Below are 19,890 nucleotides of genomic sequence, written 5' to 3' on the forward strand. Positions count from 1 at the left end.
AAGTGTATCTTATTTTTGAAATCATGTATTTTTAATTTCATTATGCAAATATGTGTTTTATGTCACTTTTTCAAAATTTCAGTCAGATTTTCAGAAGTAAAGGTAGAGATAGTAAGCATACTGCAGTAGTTTGTAAAGCAGTCTGTCCTCGTCATAAGGCTTGGTTGGTCCTTTAGACCACCTAGAGATCACCAAGCTGCCGGCTAAGCTGAGGCTCAGCTGTGTCTCACATCCAGCAGGCACATGAGGTACTGTGGCCTAGTGCCTGTCAGCTAAGATGCCACTGCTCCACACCTGTGTGTGAGACATCCTGGGGGGTTTGCTTATGTTTTCATGACAGTGGTTTAATGCATTTTTTCTCTCTTATGAGATTACAGAAATGTATGCACAGGTTAGGAAATTAGGCTACTGGGTTATAAACACAATGATTTTAGTTTTATGATCCTGGAGCAAGTTTTCTTCATCTTTGAAATCATAAGCATTTCAGTGTGTTGCACAGCCTGCTTTATAGCATAGTGTAGAGTGTACACATGCATATATACCTGAGCTAAGGGAGAGTGATGGCCAGGCAGCCTGAGCTTCGCCTGTGGAGTCCCTGAATACTGACCAAGAGGGGATGCACCTTGCTGGCTGTGCACAGGCACTTCTGTTTACTGGCAGGTGCCTGAATGCTAAGTAAGTCTGAAGCACAGCGCACATTTAAGATTAATTCAAAACTTCAAAAAAGTGACTGTGTGTGAGGTAAGGGAAAGTCACCCCAGATGTACTGCTGCTGGAGAACAAAAGCCATCTTCCTCCCAGGCAAGCGAGTCAATCATTCTTTAGAGAAAATATTAAATCTTATTTTAGTCATGATATTTACTAATTATTTATTGGGTAAAGAGAAAGATACTGTTTCCACTTGGCCCCCAGTGAACTGTTCAACTAGTCTTTCTCAAATATTGTTTTGCCAGCTTGTATTGTGGTGTGAGTAACCTCTTTCCTGGGCTTTCAGATTGTATTGTGGTGTGAGTAACCTCTTTCCTGGGCTTTCAGTTGTCCCTATGCAGTAGGAGACTGCTCCTTCTCATGTGCTTCTTGTTCTTTGCCTTAGCCACTTTATTCAAGATTTCACTTTGAAATGGCATCTAACATGCAGTCCCAAATACATTTCTTTTGTTCCATTAAAATACCTATTATGTGCGGAAAAAATTACCATTTTCGTTTTGTGTGTGGGTAACACGGAAATCACTGACAGTTTTCGTAGTACTAGAACCTGGAAGGAATCCCTGTTACCTTCATGTTTGATGAAACTACGTAGAAAAACGAAGCTGGTACTGTACCTTAAGCTTAGACTGCAGCCATCCAGAGAACGAGCTCTCATGATTACCAGCACCTTTTGATAACATACCTGAGAGTGTAGCCTAAAGCCATAGAGGAACATGGATGGCATTTGGGGAAGTGATAGAGAAATAGCTCTGTTGTGCCTGGTAGTGTAGTATCCAAGGAAAGTGTATTTAATAGAGGCAGAGAGAAGCAATTCCCACATTCTGATGAACTCAGATGTGAGGGTCCCATGCTTTCAGGGTTCATCCATCTCACCTTTTTCATTACTCATCCAACCCCCTCCCAGTCCTTAATATTTCTAAAAATCCTGATTTAAATCTGACTCAGGTTCTACAAGTTCAAAAATTGTGCTGTCTTTTAAAGGAACCCATGTTCCTTTAGCTAACATGAAGGCTATGTGTTAGCCCAGATTATGTTTTATAGCTTCCAGTGAACACAAAAGAGTGCCCCTTACCAGTTACAGAAAGGAATTCAAAGTAACCATTAACTGAACTAGAGTCATGTGTTCCTTCATGAAACAGGCAGACAGAGTAAATAGGAACTGACCTAGGTTGTGGGACTACTCCTGGGCCCACACAACCTAAGTCAAGTCAAAATAAGGAAAGTGTTGTTAACTGGATAGTGTGAAAGGGGTTGTTAGTAGAACAAGGATTTGTCACACCAAATCTTTTGTACAGCATTATATTAATCAGTTTACTGATTTGACAGGGGGAAAAAGGAGGAAAATCCTTTAAAGAAAATAAGTAATTAACCATAAGGAAAATACAGTACAAATTTTTTTAATTAAAAAAAAAAAAGCACTAAAACCTGGTTCCTGCTTTCTACTGGCGTAATGCATGATGCTGTCCCCGTGCCCCACAACCAGTACTTACAAGGTCATTGATTACTTTTCTGCTTGAGAAACTGGAATGACACCAGTCATTTTAAAAGCAGAAGTTACTGCTTTAGCCCTTCTTCATACCAACACAATCATGAGTATTACGGTGCAGAATTCCTTTCTAGCTTAGTCATGCAACATATTTGACCCTTAATTTTCTTATCAGCTTTTTAAAAATTATTCTGACCCTCTAGCTCTATGTTCTTACTTATTATCTGTATCTTATTTTAACCTGTTTTAAAGTATTTATTTTATATATATTTATATAATACTTATATTAATATAATAAAATAAATACATATATAGCATTGTGTGTGTGCACACGCATGTGCATATGCATGCTTGCCTGAGTGTATGTAAAAGTACCACATGTGTATAAGAGCCATGAAGTTCAAAAGCACTCATAGGAACTCCTCTGGAACTGGAGTTATGACACCATTTGTTACTGAATGTGAAACAACTTTCAATCCTCTAGTCCTGTGGATTGTGGTTGGCAACTCCCTTTGCCATTTCATACTATGCTATTAGATCCTTCTGGCAACCCTGAAAAGTGCAGGTTCAGTTCTGTGCAGGGGTAGGAGCCCAAATGCTGAATTATAGTCAGGAAACTGAAGAATATAATGTAAAAATAGTGAATATATAAGCTAAAACGGAAGACTTTGTCTGGACAAAGATGGAAATAAATGGATCAGCTAGATGAGATAAAATATTAAGTGTTTAGAAACTGGATCTGTCTCACCTGTGACAGAGCAGTGAGGACTTGGGGGATGAAGAGGCTGGGTGGGGGTGCTGCCCTTGGAGACTAACAGAAGGAAGGTGTTGGTTGCTTTTTCTCTCTAAGATAATAGATGTAATTTAAAATCTGTAGACAATGGCAGCCGACCTGAAAATGATGCTTGTGGTGTATGGCAGGGGGCTGAGCATCTACTCAGGATGACATCCGAGCTCTGAAGGCCAGCTCACAGAGTAAAACACAAGCCCAAAGTTCAGAATTTGTTTTTCATTCAGAAATTTCATGAGCTGTATGTTGGAACCATTTGGTAACTTGAAATCTGACAAACGAGAATAGTTATACCACTTCTTTAAATGGGCAAATACAGCTCAAGAATTCTTCCTCCTAAAAATGACAAGGTTTATGTGCACATCTCTTACACATCAGGGCTTCTGCAAAGGCTGAGCCAGAAGATGTGAAGATGTCAGTGTAGTGCAGTTGTATGTTGCAATGTGGTTGTAGTAGTTGGATCTTACTATCTTTGTTCCTTGCCTTCCTCCAGGAAATCTCTGTTGGTGAACGGAAGGCAACTATCAGGGAATCAAAGAAATAGGAACCAGTTTCCTAATCATTAGAAGAATGGGTCTAAGAGACTTGAGAGGTGAATAAACTTCAGGATGTAGGAGAATACAGAGGTAGTTTAGTTATGAAGCAACAAAGAAATAATTGACTAAGAACCAGAAGTGTAATGAAAAATAATCTGACATGAATACAGAATATGTTTTAAAGCATGAATAGCAAGAAAGATGTCAGGCAAAGGAACTGTCTAGATCTCAGTACAAAGGTTCTGAACTCTCAAAAAGGGAAGAGAAATAGTGATGCTTCATAAAGTTCAGGAATGTAATATATTGGGAATAACAAAGAACTAAAAGATGATTGGATTGTATCTTGCAACTTTATAAGAAAGGTGTTAAACAAATCAGAGAAGGGAAACACTGGCCAGGGCTGAAGACACAGGGAAAGACATTCATCCTAGGAACTGACAGGATAGTAACACTGCAAGGGGCAAATGTTGCTATTTAAAAACAATGTAATTAAAATGTTTGGGTAGATCATGAACTGAAAGGGACACACGAAACCAAAGTCATGTATTTACCAAATTAAGTCCAAGGTCAATGCTGTGAGAGACCTTGGTACTCAGGGGAAGTAAGTCCCTTCCCGACTACTGACTGGGCCTACAATAGCCCTGCGGTCTCTTGGGCTCAACCCCATAGATAACCAAGTAGAGGCTCTGGTGACATGTGGTCTGTGCTTACAGAAAGCAAGGACACCAAAAGGAGAAAGTCTTTTCAAATAGCATAATGTTAAATAGTTCCAAAAATTGTCAAATACTTAAAAGGGAAATTGTGGTCTATATGCTTCTTTATGATTTTACACTAGTGTGCTGTTATGGCAGGTCAGGGGCCATCTTACCACTCAGAAGACCTTATTCTGGTCTTGACTAGCTCATTCCAGGGTGAAACATAATTGTCTTTTCTCAGAATAAAGCATATGGACTGTATCACACCAGTGAGCTTATTGAAAAGGAAATGCTTAACTTTACCTATTGACACCTACAGTTAGGGGTTTATTTTAGAGTACATTTTTAATTCTTCACTTGTGTCATCAGTGTTAGGGATTAAGACCATCTCATATCCAGGAAACAGCCTCTTCTTGTTTGGACCTGATCCTCATAAATTATCAGTCTTTGGACATTAAATTCCTTTGAATTTATTGCATTAATATTAACTTAAGTGAGGAATGTGAGAATTCACATGTACTGCATGAAAGTAGCAGTAAGTTTTATCTGCACAGGATACTAATCTGAGATTCCTTGGTTTTCGCTGTATGAGTATATATATCTTTCTGTTTATAGAATCTCTCATTAGTATCACCCAGTGGATACAACTGACCTAAGCCAATATAATTTGAAGCTACCGTTTTGAATTCTGCTTGACTGAAATCTACATTTTCTTGCGAATTCAATATAATATTATAGTTGCTTGGATTTGGGGATGGCACTTATGCAGATAGAAATTCCTTTGTGTTTTATTATACTTTGTGATGCATTTTAAACTTGATAAAGAGAAGTCAGTTCATGTAATTCAGTGTCATGTGGCCACATGAATCAAAATATTTGTCTCTGTCCTACTCATGTTCCAGATACCCTACTCCTCGGCATCTCCTGGGAATTATGTAGTAAGTACATTTGGGTTTGTTTGCTCATAAGAATTGATGTTAAGTTTTATTTGAGCAGTGGAATTGTTGTCCAGATGTTAGGATGAGCCCTGTGTATTGACCAAGAAGTGAACATCTTGAGTTGTTTCATATGCCAACCACAATACATATGTTGATGTTCATTAGGGAAACAGTTATCAGTCTGGATGGAATTGCCTTCAGTACTCTGCTTTGCTTTGGCATATGTTTCTGGAAGCTACTACAATACTCTGTCCAATCATGAAGAGAGCCATTCCCAGTTATACAATGATATGCTTGAATTCACAGCTCTCCACAAGAATAGTGCACACACTCCTCCTCAGCCCTGCTCATCACACATAAAGGCTAGGAAAACAGAAAACTTTATAGTGAATAGACTGCAGAATAAAGAAATAATTTGGAAGGATCTTTTAGGCTTTTTTTTTTTCTATTCCTAGAGATTGAAAAAAAAAATTTCCTTGTTACCATCTATTACATGTTAGCTTTTCTCAGTAATTCAGTAAACCTCAAGCCAAATTACCAGGTTTTGGACCTCCTCTTTTAAAGTCACAATGACACTTTAGCCATCACCCCTTTTAAGTTTCTCATTATATCCAAAGGATACCATAAGGGAAAATTTATTTTACAAAATTTAAGAGAAAATATTAACAGACAATCGAAAATGAAATGGTAAAATAGGAAGCCTTTCGAAGGATAATTTCCAGAGGTTATGTGCAACGAGAGTGCTGTAAATAGGAATGCACAGAAGAAAGACAATGAGCAGTTTAGCCCCTGCAGAAATACTATTTATTACCATAGAGAAAATCCCACGCCACTCTGGGCCTGTGCACTTACTGCTCAGTGTTCCTCCAAGCTACCCAAGCCACAGTCCAATTTTTTATATCATTTATAGGAAACAAAAGAAAAGGAAAGAGGGAGGGAGGGAGGGGAAGAAGGAAAATGAAAAAGATAGGATCAAACTCTCTTAAAGTCTCTTAATAAGCCAGATAAGGTTTTATTAAATTAAAATACATCTATTTTTTAAAAAAATTATTGTTTACTTAGTGGGAAATGCATATATTATTTGAAGTAGCTTCTAGGCTGTATGTATACACTCAAAGTAAATATTTAAGTCTCTTGAAAACAACTCGTTTCCTAAACTATGCATTTAGTTGTCAGAATTAACTGTGGATCTGCCTCGTGCCTGGTGCAGTTGGTTATGGAGCTGCAGTCTCAGGGGCATTAGTTAGGGTGAAGAACGTGTCTCATTTCCCACTGAAGTGATGCTGTATCGTGTTGACCTAAGGCTCAGAGAATGAAAACAGCAGCAGTGGGTTGGTAATATCTAAATGGGTATCTCTTCACACTCTGTGTGAATCTCTTACTAGCTTTAGTAAGTGCCAGTGACACAAAATGTAAGACTGTGATAGCAAACAAAGTAGAAGAGAATTATTCGTATTTTGTTGATTTGTAAAGACCCTGTTAAGTAGTTTCTCCTTACCTCATTATAGGTGATGTGATTAAGTCATGAATAATAAACCAATGTTACGGGCTCATTGTTTTTGGAAACTTGTCAAAACAGTCTCAACATAGTTAAGCTAAATTATGTTTTGCATAATATTGAGATGATTGTGCATCAAGAAAATAAATTACAGAGGAAATATAGTTGTTTTGTTTTTTAAATTTGGATTATTATAGAGATAAGTATAACATTTTTCTGCCTTTCCTTATGTTGTTTAATGAAATGCTTTATTTTTACTGAAATTTTGTGTAATTATTTAGGGTCCTCCAGGAGGTGGAGGACCACCAGGAACACCCATCATGCCTAGTCCAGCAGGTACTGTAATTCACACTAGCACATGGGCATTTGACTCCTAGGGTAAAACCAGAGTATAGAAATTGTTTTTGAATAAACTTGGGAATTTTCATTGTCTCAGCATGATTAAAAAACAGTAGGGGGAGCAAGTCAGAAGACGTCTAGTTCCCACCCTCCTTTTTTTTTTTTAACTAATTATTCCATTTGTTTACATCTCAAATGATATCCCACTTCCCGGTGACCTTTCCAGTAGCTCCACATCCCACATCTGCCCTTCCCCATCCCATTTGCCTGATGACAGTGCTCCCCCACAGCTTTGGTACTGTTAAGCATTTAGAGAATTCCTCTTGTATGAATAACAGAGAGTTAGCACAACATTGTGATGATTTATATGAACACAATTTTTTATTGCTCAGTTATTTAACTTACTAAAAATCCCTTAAAACTGAAAAGAATCCATATCCCCTCCAACTCAGAAAAAAAGTCTACAGGAGTAAAACCTTCAAACCTTGAGCCCTTGGGTTAGCAAACTGATGCCACTCATATATGTTATCTTACTAGGTATGGATGTGTTTACAGTATTGTTTACTCTACATGTCTATAGGACATGTAGAGTATTAGTTAACAAGTTTACTAAAGAGTAATGAAAGGTTTTTAATCTTCTAAAATAAGACATTCTTCAGTATATCCATAATACTTAAATAGCATTTCTTTTTTCCCTCTTGAGAATTTCGTACAAAGTATTAAACATGTTTGAAGACTAATAATTGGAATTTAAATTGTCAAAGATCTATAAAATTGTATAGAACATGTATTAGGGGCTATTAGATGGTTCTGAAGAGTTGACTCTAAACCCTAATACTATAAATGATTGGAGATATAATTCAGGATTTCTATACGAGGATGCTCATTTAATATTCTTAATAGTTAAACAAACTAATTTCCATTCCTGTCCCAATATTAGTGAAATTATTAAATTTCAAATGAATTAAGACTTTCAGTGCTCCTTGGTAATAAAACATGAGAAATATTTATAGTTGAAAACAACTTTAGTATGACTCACCGTAGAGTCATATGTTCTTAAGTATTTAGATTTAACTCTAAGATATTCAAAAGTTTAAAAATCTTTATTAATACTGCCAGTAAATAATTTCCTGTTTTATATTTTTATTTAAAACCAAGTTTGATAATACAGAATGTTACCTTGACTTTACTGGCTTCTGTCTGTCCGTAAACATGTTGTCACCTCTAACTTCAAACTGTCCACACTGAAAATGAAGCAGAGTCCGTCCAAGATGAACTATAGGAACTGATCTCCTCCCCTGCATTTATTTCCCTCTGATTTTGTGAAGCTAATGTGTGATTTATGAAGTTAGCGTGGGATTGGTAAATTCGTGTCTCCACAGACTAGAGCTTAGCTTCAAGCAACCCTGAGCATAGCTAGTGATAAGTAATCCGATCCCCTTTCCACCTTGCCAGCCTTGTTTGCATACTTTTGTAGACTCATCCTTTAGCCATGAGCTGATCCTCAGCCCTAAGATACACTTTAGTGTAGAGCTCGCCCATGAATCCAAATGAACCAGGCATTTCCTAGAAAACTATCCTTACTCCTCTTGATGATTTTCTGTCTTTTGGATGAAATTATATGTTTAGTTAGTCTTAAAGTGATAAATTAATTTCTTGCATATTTAAATTTGTAATCCATTTTTCTTTCACCAAAAGTAAAGATAAAAGCCATTTAAAGTTTTCATATATTTAAAAAGAAATCTATAATTTTCTGAAATATGATAGAACTTTTTAGACAGATTAATTGCAGTGAATCTAATTTGTTGTCTGAGGCACACAGACTGAGTAAGATATAGTCTCTTTCCTTCTGATGTACTCTTGATGTTCAGTTGTGAACAGAAGAGAAGACTAGCAGAGCATTAACTGATGCAAGCAAGCTGCATTGCATTGCCTGCAGAGCATGTGTATTCAGATACCTCAGGGGAAAACTCATATTAGAAATAGCACTTGAGGGGCTGGTGAGATGGCTCAGTGGATAAGAGCAATGGCTGTTCTTCCAGAGGTCCTGAGTTCAATTTCCACAACCATGTGGTAACTTAAGACCATCTGTAAAGGAATCTGATGCCCTCTTCTGGCATGCCGGTGTACTTGCAGACAAACCACTCATTAAGAGAAAAAACAAAAACATATTTTGAAAAAGAAAAAGAAAAGAAATAGCAGTTGGCATGAGTCTTGGTAATTTTTAGTAGGTGACAGTGGCTGAGAAGATGCTCAGCAGCAATAAAAATGTGAAGATGTGCGAGGCTGGTAATGGGCAAGAAAGAATAAGTAACCTAACATGGCAGAAATATTTCATAAATTATGACATGAACAAGTTAGAGCCACAAAAATAGGTTGTGACCTCAGTTTGTATTCAAAACCAAGGTCAGTGAGGGGCTGTATTGAGTATATGCATTGAATTCTACTCTAGAAGTAATATCTAGCTGAGCATACTGGCACACACCTTTAATCCCGGCACTTGGGAGGCAGAGGCAGGCAGATCTTTATGGATTCGAGGCCATGCTATCTGGGTCCACACAGTGAGTTCCAGGACAGCCAGGTAGACATAGTGGGACCCTGTCTCAAAAGTTAAATCTAGCACTGAGATTCATAGATCACTGTTAATAAATGAATAGTGAATAATGTCTCACTCACTCTTAAGTGACACACACTGAAGTCACAAGCCAGTTAATATTGAATGAGTAGTCACACGAAAGGGACAGAAACAATTAGATATCTCTATCTGTGGCCACTACTATGAGAAAGCATATTATTTTACTTTCTTGATCAGTGCAAAATACTTTATCATTTTCAAAATAAAGATCTATTATTACATAGCTAAGTAAACTTTATAGTTGTAAGAAAATAGAAAACTGTGATTCATAACTAATACTTCTTCAGTGTAAAATAATTCACTTTCACTCTGTGTTCACCTCAATTATATATGTGGAGATTTAAGTAGAGTTAGCTAATAGGCATGAAGTATAAGTTTTAGAAAAGTGTAAAAGCTTGCATATATTTATACAGAATATGTTGTAGTTATTTTAATAAAAGGACTAAAACAGGCCATCAAAAAGTTGTTGAAATTCAATTGTTGCCATTCATGTCTGTAACTCAGGAGACTGAGACAGGAGGATTACTGTGAACTCTGAGTCAGCTTGGACTACCAAGTGTGATCCAGGCCACCCAAAGCCATAAAACAAGAGTGTCTCAAAAAGGAGAGAAAAAGCAGTAGAGGAATCTGATTTTGACTTCAAGCAAGATAGTTTCTCTTTCTAGTCTTGCTTTAATCTCACTTTTGAAATTAAGTCAGTATATCCTACCAGGTTTATCCTAAAATTCAATTTTCTTTTCTATAGGAAATCTTAAGAAAATTCTGAAAATTGGAAAGCTACTAAATTTGAAGTTTTAAAATTGTCTGATATGTGTATATGTCATTGTTTATGGAGTAAAAATTAATCCACATCTTATGAAAAAATATTGCAATGTTTGTTTTTTAAAGTAGTATTCAATTGACTTAAATTATTGAAATCATTATACATCTCATCGTGTTTGTAATTCATGACTTTAGAACACTGAAGTCTGGGTCAGAAATGACTGCCAAGTATTTGTTTCCAAACATTAGTAATGACTATGTTAGGTGCATATCTAGCTGTCAGGTTCTATGTATGGCAGGATCACCTTTGGTTATTATTTTGTTATGACTTTAGTAAAGATCTTAATTAAGTCATGTTTTGTTTCAGATTCAACTAATTCTGGAGACAACATGTATACTTTAATGAATGCAGTACCTCCTGGGCCTAACAGACCTAATGTAAATATAAGTTTTAAATGTATTTGAACTACAATATAGTAATGATCCAAATAAATATAAATGTTATGCCTATATATTTTTGTGTTAAGGTAATTAAAACGTATATTACTCGACTCTTAGAGTCTTTTAAAATATTAAACTCCTTTTATAGTTGCAGAGGCAGAGAAAAGAGTAGAACATAGCACATTCACAGCTGCTGGGCTCACAGATCTAACCTCTTAGCCTTGCTCTAAAAACTGAGTGAAACAGTCCACTCAGTCAGCCTCCCAGTCATTGGTAGTGTGTGTATCCCAAGTTAGTGTGATTGTGTTTGTGTGTGTGTGGGGGGGTGTTCCTGCTGGTAAGTGTGCTATGGGATACAGATGGAAGTCAACAGAAACCACTTGTAACAACCTGTTCTCTCCATCACTTTGGGAATCCTGGGGATTGAACTCAGGTTTTCAGGTTTGGTGGAAATTGTCTTTTTTAGCTGGCCCTCTTTTCTACCTGTACGTGTCTGTATAGACACTTGGTCATAAGCAGCAACCTTCTGCTCCTCGGGAGCCATATGCCCCTGTGGTCTGAGCCATGTTTGCACAGAGCTGGTGGCATTCAGCATTGTCTGAATAGCTTTCCCCACTAAGCTACCCAGCCTGCCTGTCTGTCTTCTTTCTTTCCTCTCTGCCTCCCTCTTCCCAGCTCCTTCTCTTACCCCCTCCCTTCCTTTCTTGGTTAATCTGCTCTGGTGTTGATGGCTAGTGTGCAGTCAGTACTGCAGTCCATATGTGATGGAATAGGACTTCAGCTTGGGAATGGTAAAAAAAAAAAAATGCTGACTTCAGTAGGTGCTTACCTTCAAGTCTGAGGTGATGACAGGTCACTCACCTGCCTTCAGATTGGCATGGAATCATTCTAGAGGAGTCAAGGGGAAGGAAAGGGCACTGACCTGGAACTTCCCATCACAGCTCTACCCAGCATGAAAAGAAACAGTCCCTGTGCTTTCAAGGTGTGCCGAGAGCTGTATGTGCCCTAGGCTGACATGGTACACATGACTAAGGAGACTTAGTGATGGTGAGCTATCAGTAGTTAAACATGTTTAACCTGCAAGATAAGACCATTCCCTGTGCCCATTCAAACACTGGTATATTCCCTTCTAAGGAAGAGTGTATACTGGCATCCTGGTTCAACACAAATGTCCTTTATAATAAGCCAGTAGCACCTGCAGCTTCTCAAGAACTGCACCAGGAGAAAAAGAGGAAATGTCTCTCAAGCAGAGAACGCTGATCTTCTCATCAGTATAGCTTTCCATATTTCTTCTCTTAAGACAAAAAAAATGGACAGAAAAGACTAGCCTTAGGATCCAGAACAAAGATGAGAGAAGGGAGTGAGACGTTAAAGAAACCACAGCCTACAAGTGTATCCTGGAGTCTCCAAAACTCCAAAGCCAGGGTGACCTCTGCAATGTTAATAATGTTAAAGTCATTTTCCATGTAGTCACAGTTTCTTTCTTCATTTTTAAAAACAGTTTCCAATGGGCCCTGGATCAGATGGTCCCATGGGTGGATTAGGAGGAATGGAGTCCCATCACATGAACGGCTCTTTAGGTAAGGCTCAGCTTTTAAATTAGATGAATAGAATGAATACATTAGATGTATAGAATAAACATCTCTTTAGGTAAGGCTTGGCTTTTATATTAGATGGATAGAATAAATTAAAAATAAAATATTAATTTTATTCCATGTGGTATTATGGTCTGCAAAGCTTTTCCATTTCATCAGAATGGAGGTGTAATCCATAGTATGTTGGTTATGAGAACTGGAGAACATTTGAAAGTCAGAGTGTGGGAGTTGTTCAGTGCAGTTTGCCCCATGAGTATCAATATCAACCTATGAAAGTGTAAGTGTCTTGTGGCCAGAGGAGTTCTGTTCTTCCACTCAGCATGTGCGCCTTCCCACAGGGGGTCTTATCTCCAGACTGTGAGCATAAAATCAGAGAATTGCAATACAATACAGCTCTTATAATAATTCCTTAGTTTTGTTGTATATTTTAATGTTTGCCTCATTTTAAAATAAAGTTAGTAACTAGATTTGATAATAATAATAATTCTCTTATAAGACCATGATCTGCACCTGCCCTCATGATAGAGCCAAGCTCAAGTATACCAGTAGTTAACAGCATGCTTCATGTACAATGCATTGTTAACGTATGGAGCCAAATATAAGTAAGGTGAACAAAATATTTACAATGATGAGATGTAGATAAAAATACAAAAACAAACTGATTAGGTCTCTTAACACAGGGTGTTCCTGGGTAGAAGGTGTACCAATGAAGTGCTTGTGCCATAGGCTAGGCTGAAAGCTGACAGTGGGCTCAGGCTGGAAGAGAGCCTTTCACGTCTGTTGCACAAGCTAGGCTCATGTAGTTCTGCTCATCTGGGATTTCCTTCCCATAGTCAGGGCAGCAGCACCCCCTCGACTCTCTGAAAGTCTGTGTTAACTCATTTCAGAAATTATCTGCAGTACATTGACTGGCTTTTGTGCTTTTAAGGACCCATAGGTATTTCCTAGACTTCAGAGTTTGGGTTCATTTACTTTTTGCTGACTTGGTCTGCACTAGGAGAATAAGAGGAAGTGTCTCTCAAGGAGAGAATGCTGATCTTCATGTCAGTATAGCTTTCCATGTTTGGTAGCCAATAGGCACATATAACTATTTAATTTAAAGTTAGAATTTAATATTCAAATCCTCAGGCACACTGTCTCATACCTGCGTACAGCAGGCACACATAATTTTACTGGTTACTGTAATGAACATCTCAGAAAAACATAGCCATCTTCCCATAATGTTGAGAGCACTATTACAGAATTTGGTTTTTCAGTGGACTGCAAAACATGTTACTCTCAATCTGTCAGGTTGGCGAGTTAGTGAAAAAAGAGAGTGTTTGGTCATATTTAGAAGGCTTTGGTTACATTGTTACTAGAGTGAGACATCCAGAAGAGTCTTATAATGGTTGACAACTAGTTTGTTACTTTCTGCAGTGAACATTATTGTAATTATTAACACGTAACAGTATAGCATGTGTGCATTGGGAGTGTGACAATGTTGGACCTTTTAATTCACAAGTCATGCTAATCCTTTATGGTAATTTTGCTGTTTAGTAAATGCTGTTATTAAAATGTTACAACATTTTATACTAAGATTAAAATAGTACACACTATTTTAATAGTGCCCTAAGATTAAAATTGTTAAGAATAAAATAGTTCAAAATAAAACTGATATTGTGACTAAATTAGGATAATTAATTATTTAGTGTATAATTCCATTGCCGATATCTCTCAAGAATCAAAATTAAAATGTAGCATATCTTAAAGATATGTTTAGTTTCTATTGTGTATATGGAGTACTATCTATTTTTTCATATTAATGAAATATGTTTTGATATTTAGTTTAGAATATGGTTTAGAATATTGTCAGATATGCCTAGAAATGTCTGTCTTAAATTCTATCAGATTTACAATGTCATTTTTCATTAAAAGATATAGATCTGTATGTATTATATAAACATTTAAATGTTTTAATTATGCCAGGCATGTAGATGGTTTCTCTGATGGTCTGCAGGGGGTCTGTAGCTCTGCCTCTGCTCCTGCCCTTAGGATCCATTAGGGTGCTGCTAGGAAGAAGCAGCTGGGCTCTGGGCTGTCAGAGGTAGCTCACTCCCCTTCAGTAGCTTCCATTATACATGCTTCTCACCTAACGATGGTATCTTTTCACACTTTGCTTCAGGCTCAGGAGATATGGACAGTATTTCCAAGGTGAGTAATATGTGTTCTCTGTTTTATCTCCATTTGATTCCACATGGGACTCTAGCATTACTAAATGAGTTTTATTTATATTGTTCTTCAATATAAATTTAATCACTTAGCAATTAAAATGCAGATATATATAATCTTTGAGAAAGAAAATGTGATTGACAACTTAATTATGTTCTGATGCTACATAGTGAGCTACACTGACAGTTTGAATGAACTTTTGAAAAGCTGTGCAAGTTTTCAGAGTATCTATAGCAGTGTAACAATAGATACTTTGGAGATATTGACTGTATGTGGAATAAGGACACTGCATTTGTATGTCTGCTTGGTCTTGCATGCCTTCATTAGACAGTGCTAACATGCAGTCATTCTTCTAGTCCTCATAATGGTAGGAAAGGAATTAGAAGGACATTGCATTAATTCACGTGGAAAAGTAAATGTGTCTGCACTTTCCTCCTTCAACTATTTGAACACATAAAATGAATCTTCTAAATAGATCATAATGAAATTAAAGTAGTTCTCTGAGAGTCAAATAAATTTAACATGTTTGATGAGAATTAAAATTAAACACTAAATTGACTCCATTCAAAGTTTGCTTTAGATCAGTGAGTAGAGAAATTCACTATGTAAGTAGAGGACAACCATGCTTTTATTCCACCAATATTTGTATAATAATATGAAGTTCCTGGCACCACAAAAAATAAAATAAGATTAAATAAGCTGTAAAGCAGTTTAATCTAAGACTTCAGGCCTAAAATATTTTAAACTGCAACTTTGACATTGAACCGGGAGAGTCTGGTTACCTAGCTGTACAATCTCTATGGACATTCGGGTGAATGTGATTATAACAGACACTAACTTACCTCTGTGAGAAATGCTATTCATACAGTCTGCTTTCAAAGCAAGAGTGCACAAACAAACATCATCTCCCCATCTTCAAGTGGTTTCTACTCACACAGGGATCTGTTCACTGGGTAAAGAACAGTATGCCAAGGCATCATGCTGCGCTCTAACTCCAAAGATAAGCACGCATAAGACCACACTTCAAGAAGCTCTGTGTAACTGAGCAGACCAAACTAGACAAAGTTCAAAAGTCTGGGTCAGGCTTTGAGGATCGAAGAAACAACAAATTTACTAATTAAGTGAGTAAAGAATACTTAAAAGATAAAAACTGAAGACTCTGGCCGGCAAAATTACTCAGCAGGTAAAAGCACTTAGAATGAAGTCTAGGAACCTGATTTCAGTCCCCAGACCTCAAGTAAATGCAGAGTGAGAAAGGTGAGTTCTTGAGGTTGTACCTAACCCCTACCTGCATATCTCTATCTCTCCTCTCTCTCTCTCTCTCTCTCTCTCTCTCTCTCTCTTCTCTCTTTCTCTCTTTCTTTCTCTCTCTCTCTCTCTCTCTCTCATACACACACACACACACACACACAGAGAGACAAATAATAAATAAATAAATAAATAAAAAGTGGAGAATTCAGGCTTTAAGAGAGGTAAACATTCTAGCCCAAGGAAATTTATGTGTGATGCTTTTTACATATATAATGTGAATTTCTTCCAAACTTAGAGAAAGCTTAAATGTAATAGAATCCCTTGATTATGGGATCAGTAAAATCTGAATTATATTTTAAAGTTGAATCTTAGATTAGAAATGCACAGTAATGTGCTAGTACACTGAAATAAAAAACAAAAACAAAAATCCTGTCCCCAACATGATTACAACAGCTAAAACCAGCCCTTTCCTGATCCTGCCATGCTCCCCTCCTGGATGGTATGTCCAACAGTCGGCCTTTCTGTCCTCCTCAGGGCCTTTCTGCATGGTAATCCGTCCTCGGGGATGAGCTCTCCTGGAGACACTGCCTACACATATGGCCACAGTTAGATGAGCGACTCAGTCTTCTCGCCCCTGTGCTCATCACCTGTCCGGACCGGTTTGGAATTCCAGTCTCAGAGGCCAGCTGCTCTTTAGAGTGTGTCTCCTCTGGTCACTGTGATTCCGTGCAGCCCAGTTTCTTTAACCTTCCATTGAGGAGCTCATGTCATTTCTCAACACTCTACAGGGAATAATACTTCCAATAAAAACAAAACAACATATTTTTCCTTATCATTTTAAACTTTTCCAGCATGTTCCAGTGGCAGAAGCAATAGGTTTTAAAGATCTGATACTGCCTTGACTTATGTAGTGTTTGTTTAAAATTCCTTTTAACTTGTATATATGTTCTCTACCTTAAAAACAGGTAGAACTATGAGTTTGAGCCCCCATGCTATGAAAACATTGCATGGAAAATAAAAATAGTAAAATGGATATGTTATTTTTAATTCTAGATAACAAATCAATACCTTGGGATCTATGGATGTAACTAAATGGTAGAGCATTTACTTAGCATATGCAGGGCTATAGATTCAAATACCAACATTAAAATACTAATTAATTAATTAATTGATTAATTAAAATTAAATCAACCTGCTTAAAGTTCACTAAACTTTTAAAATAAAAAATGATATGTGAACAAAGCACAGCAGAGATCTAATCTTCAATGGGAAGAGAGAGTCCACACGCAAAGCAAGCAAGCGTCTCAGTTATCCTTCAGTGACTGTGACAGGTAGTTCAAACACAGCAACACAGAAGGAAGGGCCCCAAAGCGACAGGCAGCCAGGCACTGAAGCTGGAGCTGCGTGGGCTTGAAGCTCACCCCCAGTGATGTACCTCCTATAAGGAGGCCACACCTCCTTATTCTATATAAACTCCACCAGCTGGGAACCAGGTATCCAAATATGTGAGCCTGTGGAAACCATTCTCATTCAGACCACCATAGTCAGCAATACCATTCCTGTTTTCAAAGCACAGTTTATTATTTAATTAACAGCTCCAGTAATTAATGAATTTAAAATAATGAATTTAGTAAAAATTTTAAAGTAAATAAAGTTGTCGGGTTTATTTAAAAGTATAGTTGCCTTTCTTTAGTCGTGGGAAACTAACATTTTCAGAGGAAAAATTTTCAGAGAAAATGATAGCATTCTCTTTCTGCTGCAGACGTCTGCTTCTGAGGCATCTAGAGCTTTTTTGGGCTTCAGAGGAGCCTCACTCTCAGATCCTCCCTGCAGGGGGCTCAGTGAGACAAGTTAGGAGCTACATTTATGCTGGCCATCTGCCTACCTCTGCTCACAGATTGGTCATGTTTTTAAAGCACGTGTTCTTTTAGGAACTCGTTCACAAAACTTTGATGCTGTGATAGGTTGTAGTAAATCAAAATGTTCTAAATGTTTTTTAATTCCAAACCAAAATATAAGCCATATGGTTCAGAGTAAAATAATCTAAAAATCTTTCTTCCATTTAAAAATAAGTGTTTCATCTTGAATTTTTTTTAATTCAATTACTTATAACTTGAAATACTTCCTTGAGTCTCCATTGCAGGGCTGTATAAACATGACTTATATGTTATTCTGAGTTTCCTATTGGCATGGCTATCATACATACTTTAAAGTACACCATAATGATAAAGCAAGCAAACTTAAACAGGGTTTTACAAAGGCCCCACTCACTCTGTGGGGGGTGCTAAGAGTAGCTGCTCTGTCTTGGAGAAACTGCATAGGAACTGTCCTGTGAAACTAATGGTTAGTCTGCTGGACCCTCATTCTTTTCTGAAAGCATGGTTTTCCAGTCCTAAGGTGTCTCTCTTTCTTAACGACCTTCCTTTCTTCCTTATGACTCACATAAAAATAATTGAAATCGATTATCTCTAGTGCACACAGAGAATTAAAGGGAACTATCTATTATGGCAATGACCTTTCAAAGTTTGATTAGTAAAATACTAAGGGAGTTAAGCTCCGCCATGCCTTATCCATGAGTAGGCTCTCCTCATCAGCCTCCTGCTGGGAAACTTTTTATTTTTAACTCTCTACAGTTCTTGAAAGTCTATAGGCTGAGAGTGAGGGATTGAATAAACATTGACTCTGGGAGGAAGAAAACAGTTACCATCGATTGTTCAGGGTTTCACTTGTTTTCAAACTTTGATTTGCAAAAGTGTTAATACTTGTTCTGGTGCATAGTGTGACCCTAGAGTGTGAGGAAGAAGCTAACATCGGTTAACATCGATTTAGCATCGTATTTTGTCCTCAGAATGGTGCTGGTGCTGGTGCTGGTGCTGATGCTGCCACTGCCGCGGCTGTACATTTGATGTTTAAAACACTACAATGCAGGAGGGAAATGAAAATCTTCAACAATGACTTCTTTTCTGAACCTTGTTTACAGAATTCTCCCAATAATATGAGCCTGAGTAACCAGCCGGGCACTCCGAGGGATGACGGTGAAATGGGGGGAAATTTCTTAAATCCTTTTCAGAGTGAGAGTGTAAGTATCCCCTTGGCCATGCTGCTAAGCACAGGTAACCTTGAGCTCGCCTACCAGAACAAATGCTCAGAACTTCATGATTGATGCGTATACATTGTTCAGTATGTTGATCTTCTAAGAGTCAGAAGATTTTTCAAATGCAATTTTATGAAAAAAGGGATTTAAGGGACCTTTTTATTTATGTGCAGTTTCCAAAAGCATACTACTGACCTTTTTTTTTGAAGACATCCATTGTCATGAGTCAGGTGGAAAGCAGAGTGCCTCCTTAATGTGTTCTACCTTCTAGCAAAATGTGTAGGTCACTGCAACATCACATTTGTTCTTCATTTTGTCATAGTAACATTGTGCAATAATCTACATGTGTTGTGGCTTTCATGAAGTAAGGGTCACAGTGGTGGCCTGTCGGCCTGAGCTTAAAGCCTGTGGCATTTTAAAAGTGCTATTATAGAGCTATAGGTTATCTCCATAGATGTTTACGGGACAAAAAGTGAAGTTATAAAGTTCGCTTATTTGGCAAACAGCTTATTATGATTTATATGTGGCAGGGCAGTATGCAGACCCTGGGAGGACTACAGAGACAAGATGCTGCCCCTCCCAAAGAGTGGCTATGTAGCGCAATAAAATTTAACTCTTATTTCAGTCCAAAAACATTCAAAGATTTCTTTTACATTTCCTAGAGCCCCCTCAAAACCCAATGGACTCAGAATTTTGGGGAGTCAGGCTAGGGGGTTGAGGGATGAAAAGGGCTAGTTAGGAATTTCAGGAGCTGTACTGGGTTATAGAACAAAAGTTGCAGAGCCCAAGTGAGCTTGATCAGTATATGCCCCATGGGTCTGTCAGAGGACAAAAGGCACACATGCACTTGCTACCATGCGGCCTGACTCGGCCTTGCCAAAGCTGCCAGTTCACCTTGCTACCATGCGGCCTGA

General features: G+C 37.6%; 1 protein-coding gene across 7 annotated transcripts in view; it reads left to right on the forward strand.

The window, feature by feature from the left end:
• The window catches only part of Ssbp2 (single stranded DNA binding protein 2), a 211,930-nt gene that overhangs the window by 179,265 nt on the left and 12,775 nt on the right, over positions 1-19,890 (forward strand). For all 7 annotated transcript variants that reach the window (XM_031360763.1, XM_031360761.1, XM_031360767.1 and 4 more), the window contains 6 exons: positions 5,118-5,153; positions 6,933-6,987; positions 10,755-10,825; positions 12,330-12,408; positions 14,585-14,613; positions 18,863-18,961. In XM_031360763.1, coding sequence (XP_031216623.1) covers positions 5,118-5,153; positions 6,933-6,987; positions 10,755-10,825; positions 12,330-12,408; positions 14,585-14,613; positions 18,863-18,961 — 369 coding nt within the window. The remainder of the gene's footprint in view (positions 1-5,117; positions 5,154-6,932; positions 6,988-10,754; positions 10,826-12,329; positions 12,409-14,584; positions 14,614-18,862; positions 18,962-19,890) is intronic.

The sequence above is a fragment of the Mastomys coucha genome, unplaced genomic scaffold, assembly GCF_008632895.1.
Source record: "Mastomys coucha isolate ucsf_1 unplaced genomic scaffold, UCSF_Mcou_1 pScaffold8, whole genome shotgun sequence".
NCBI classification, from domain to species: domain Eukaryota; kingdom Metazoa; phylum Chordata; class Mammalia; order Rodentia; family Muridae; genus Mastomys; species Mastomys coucha.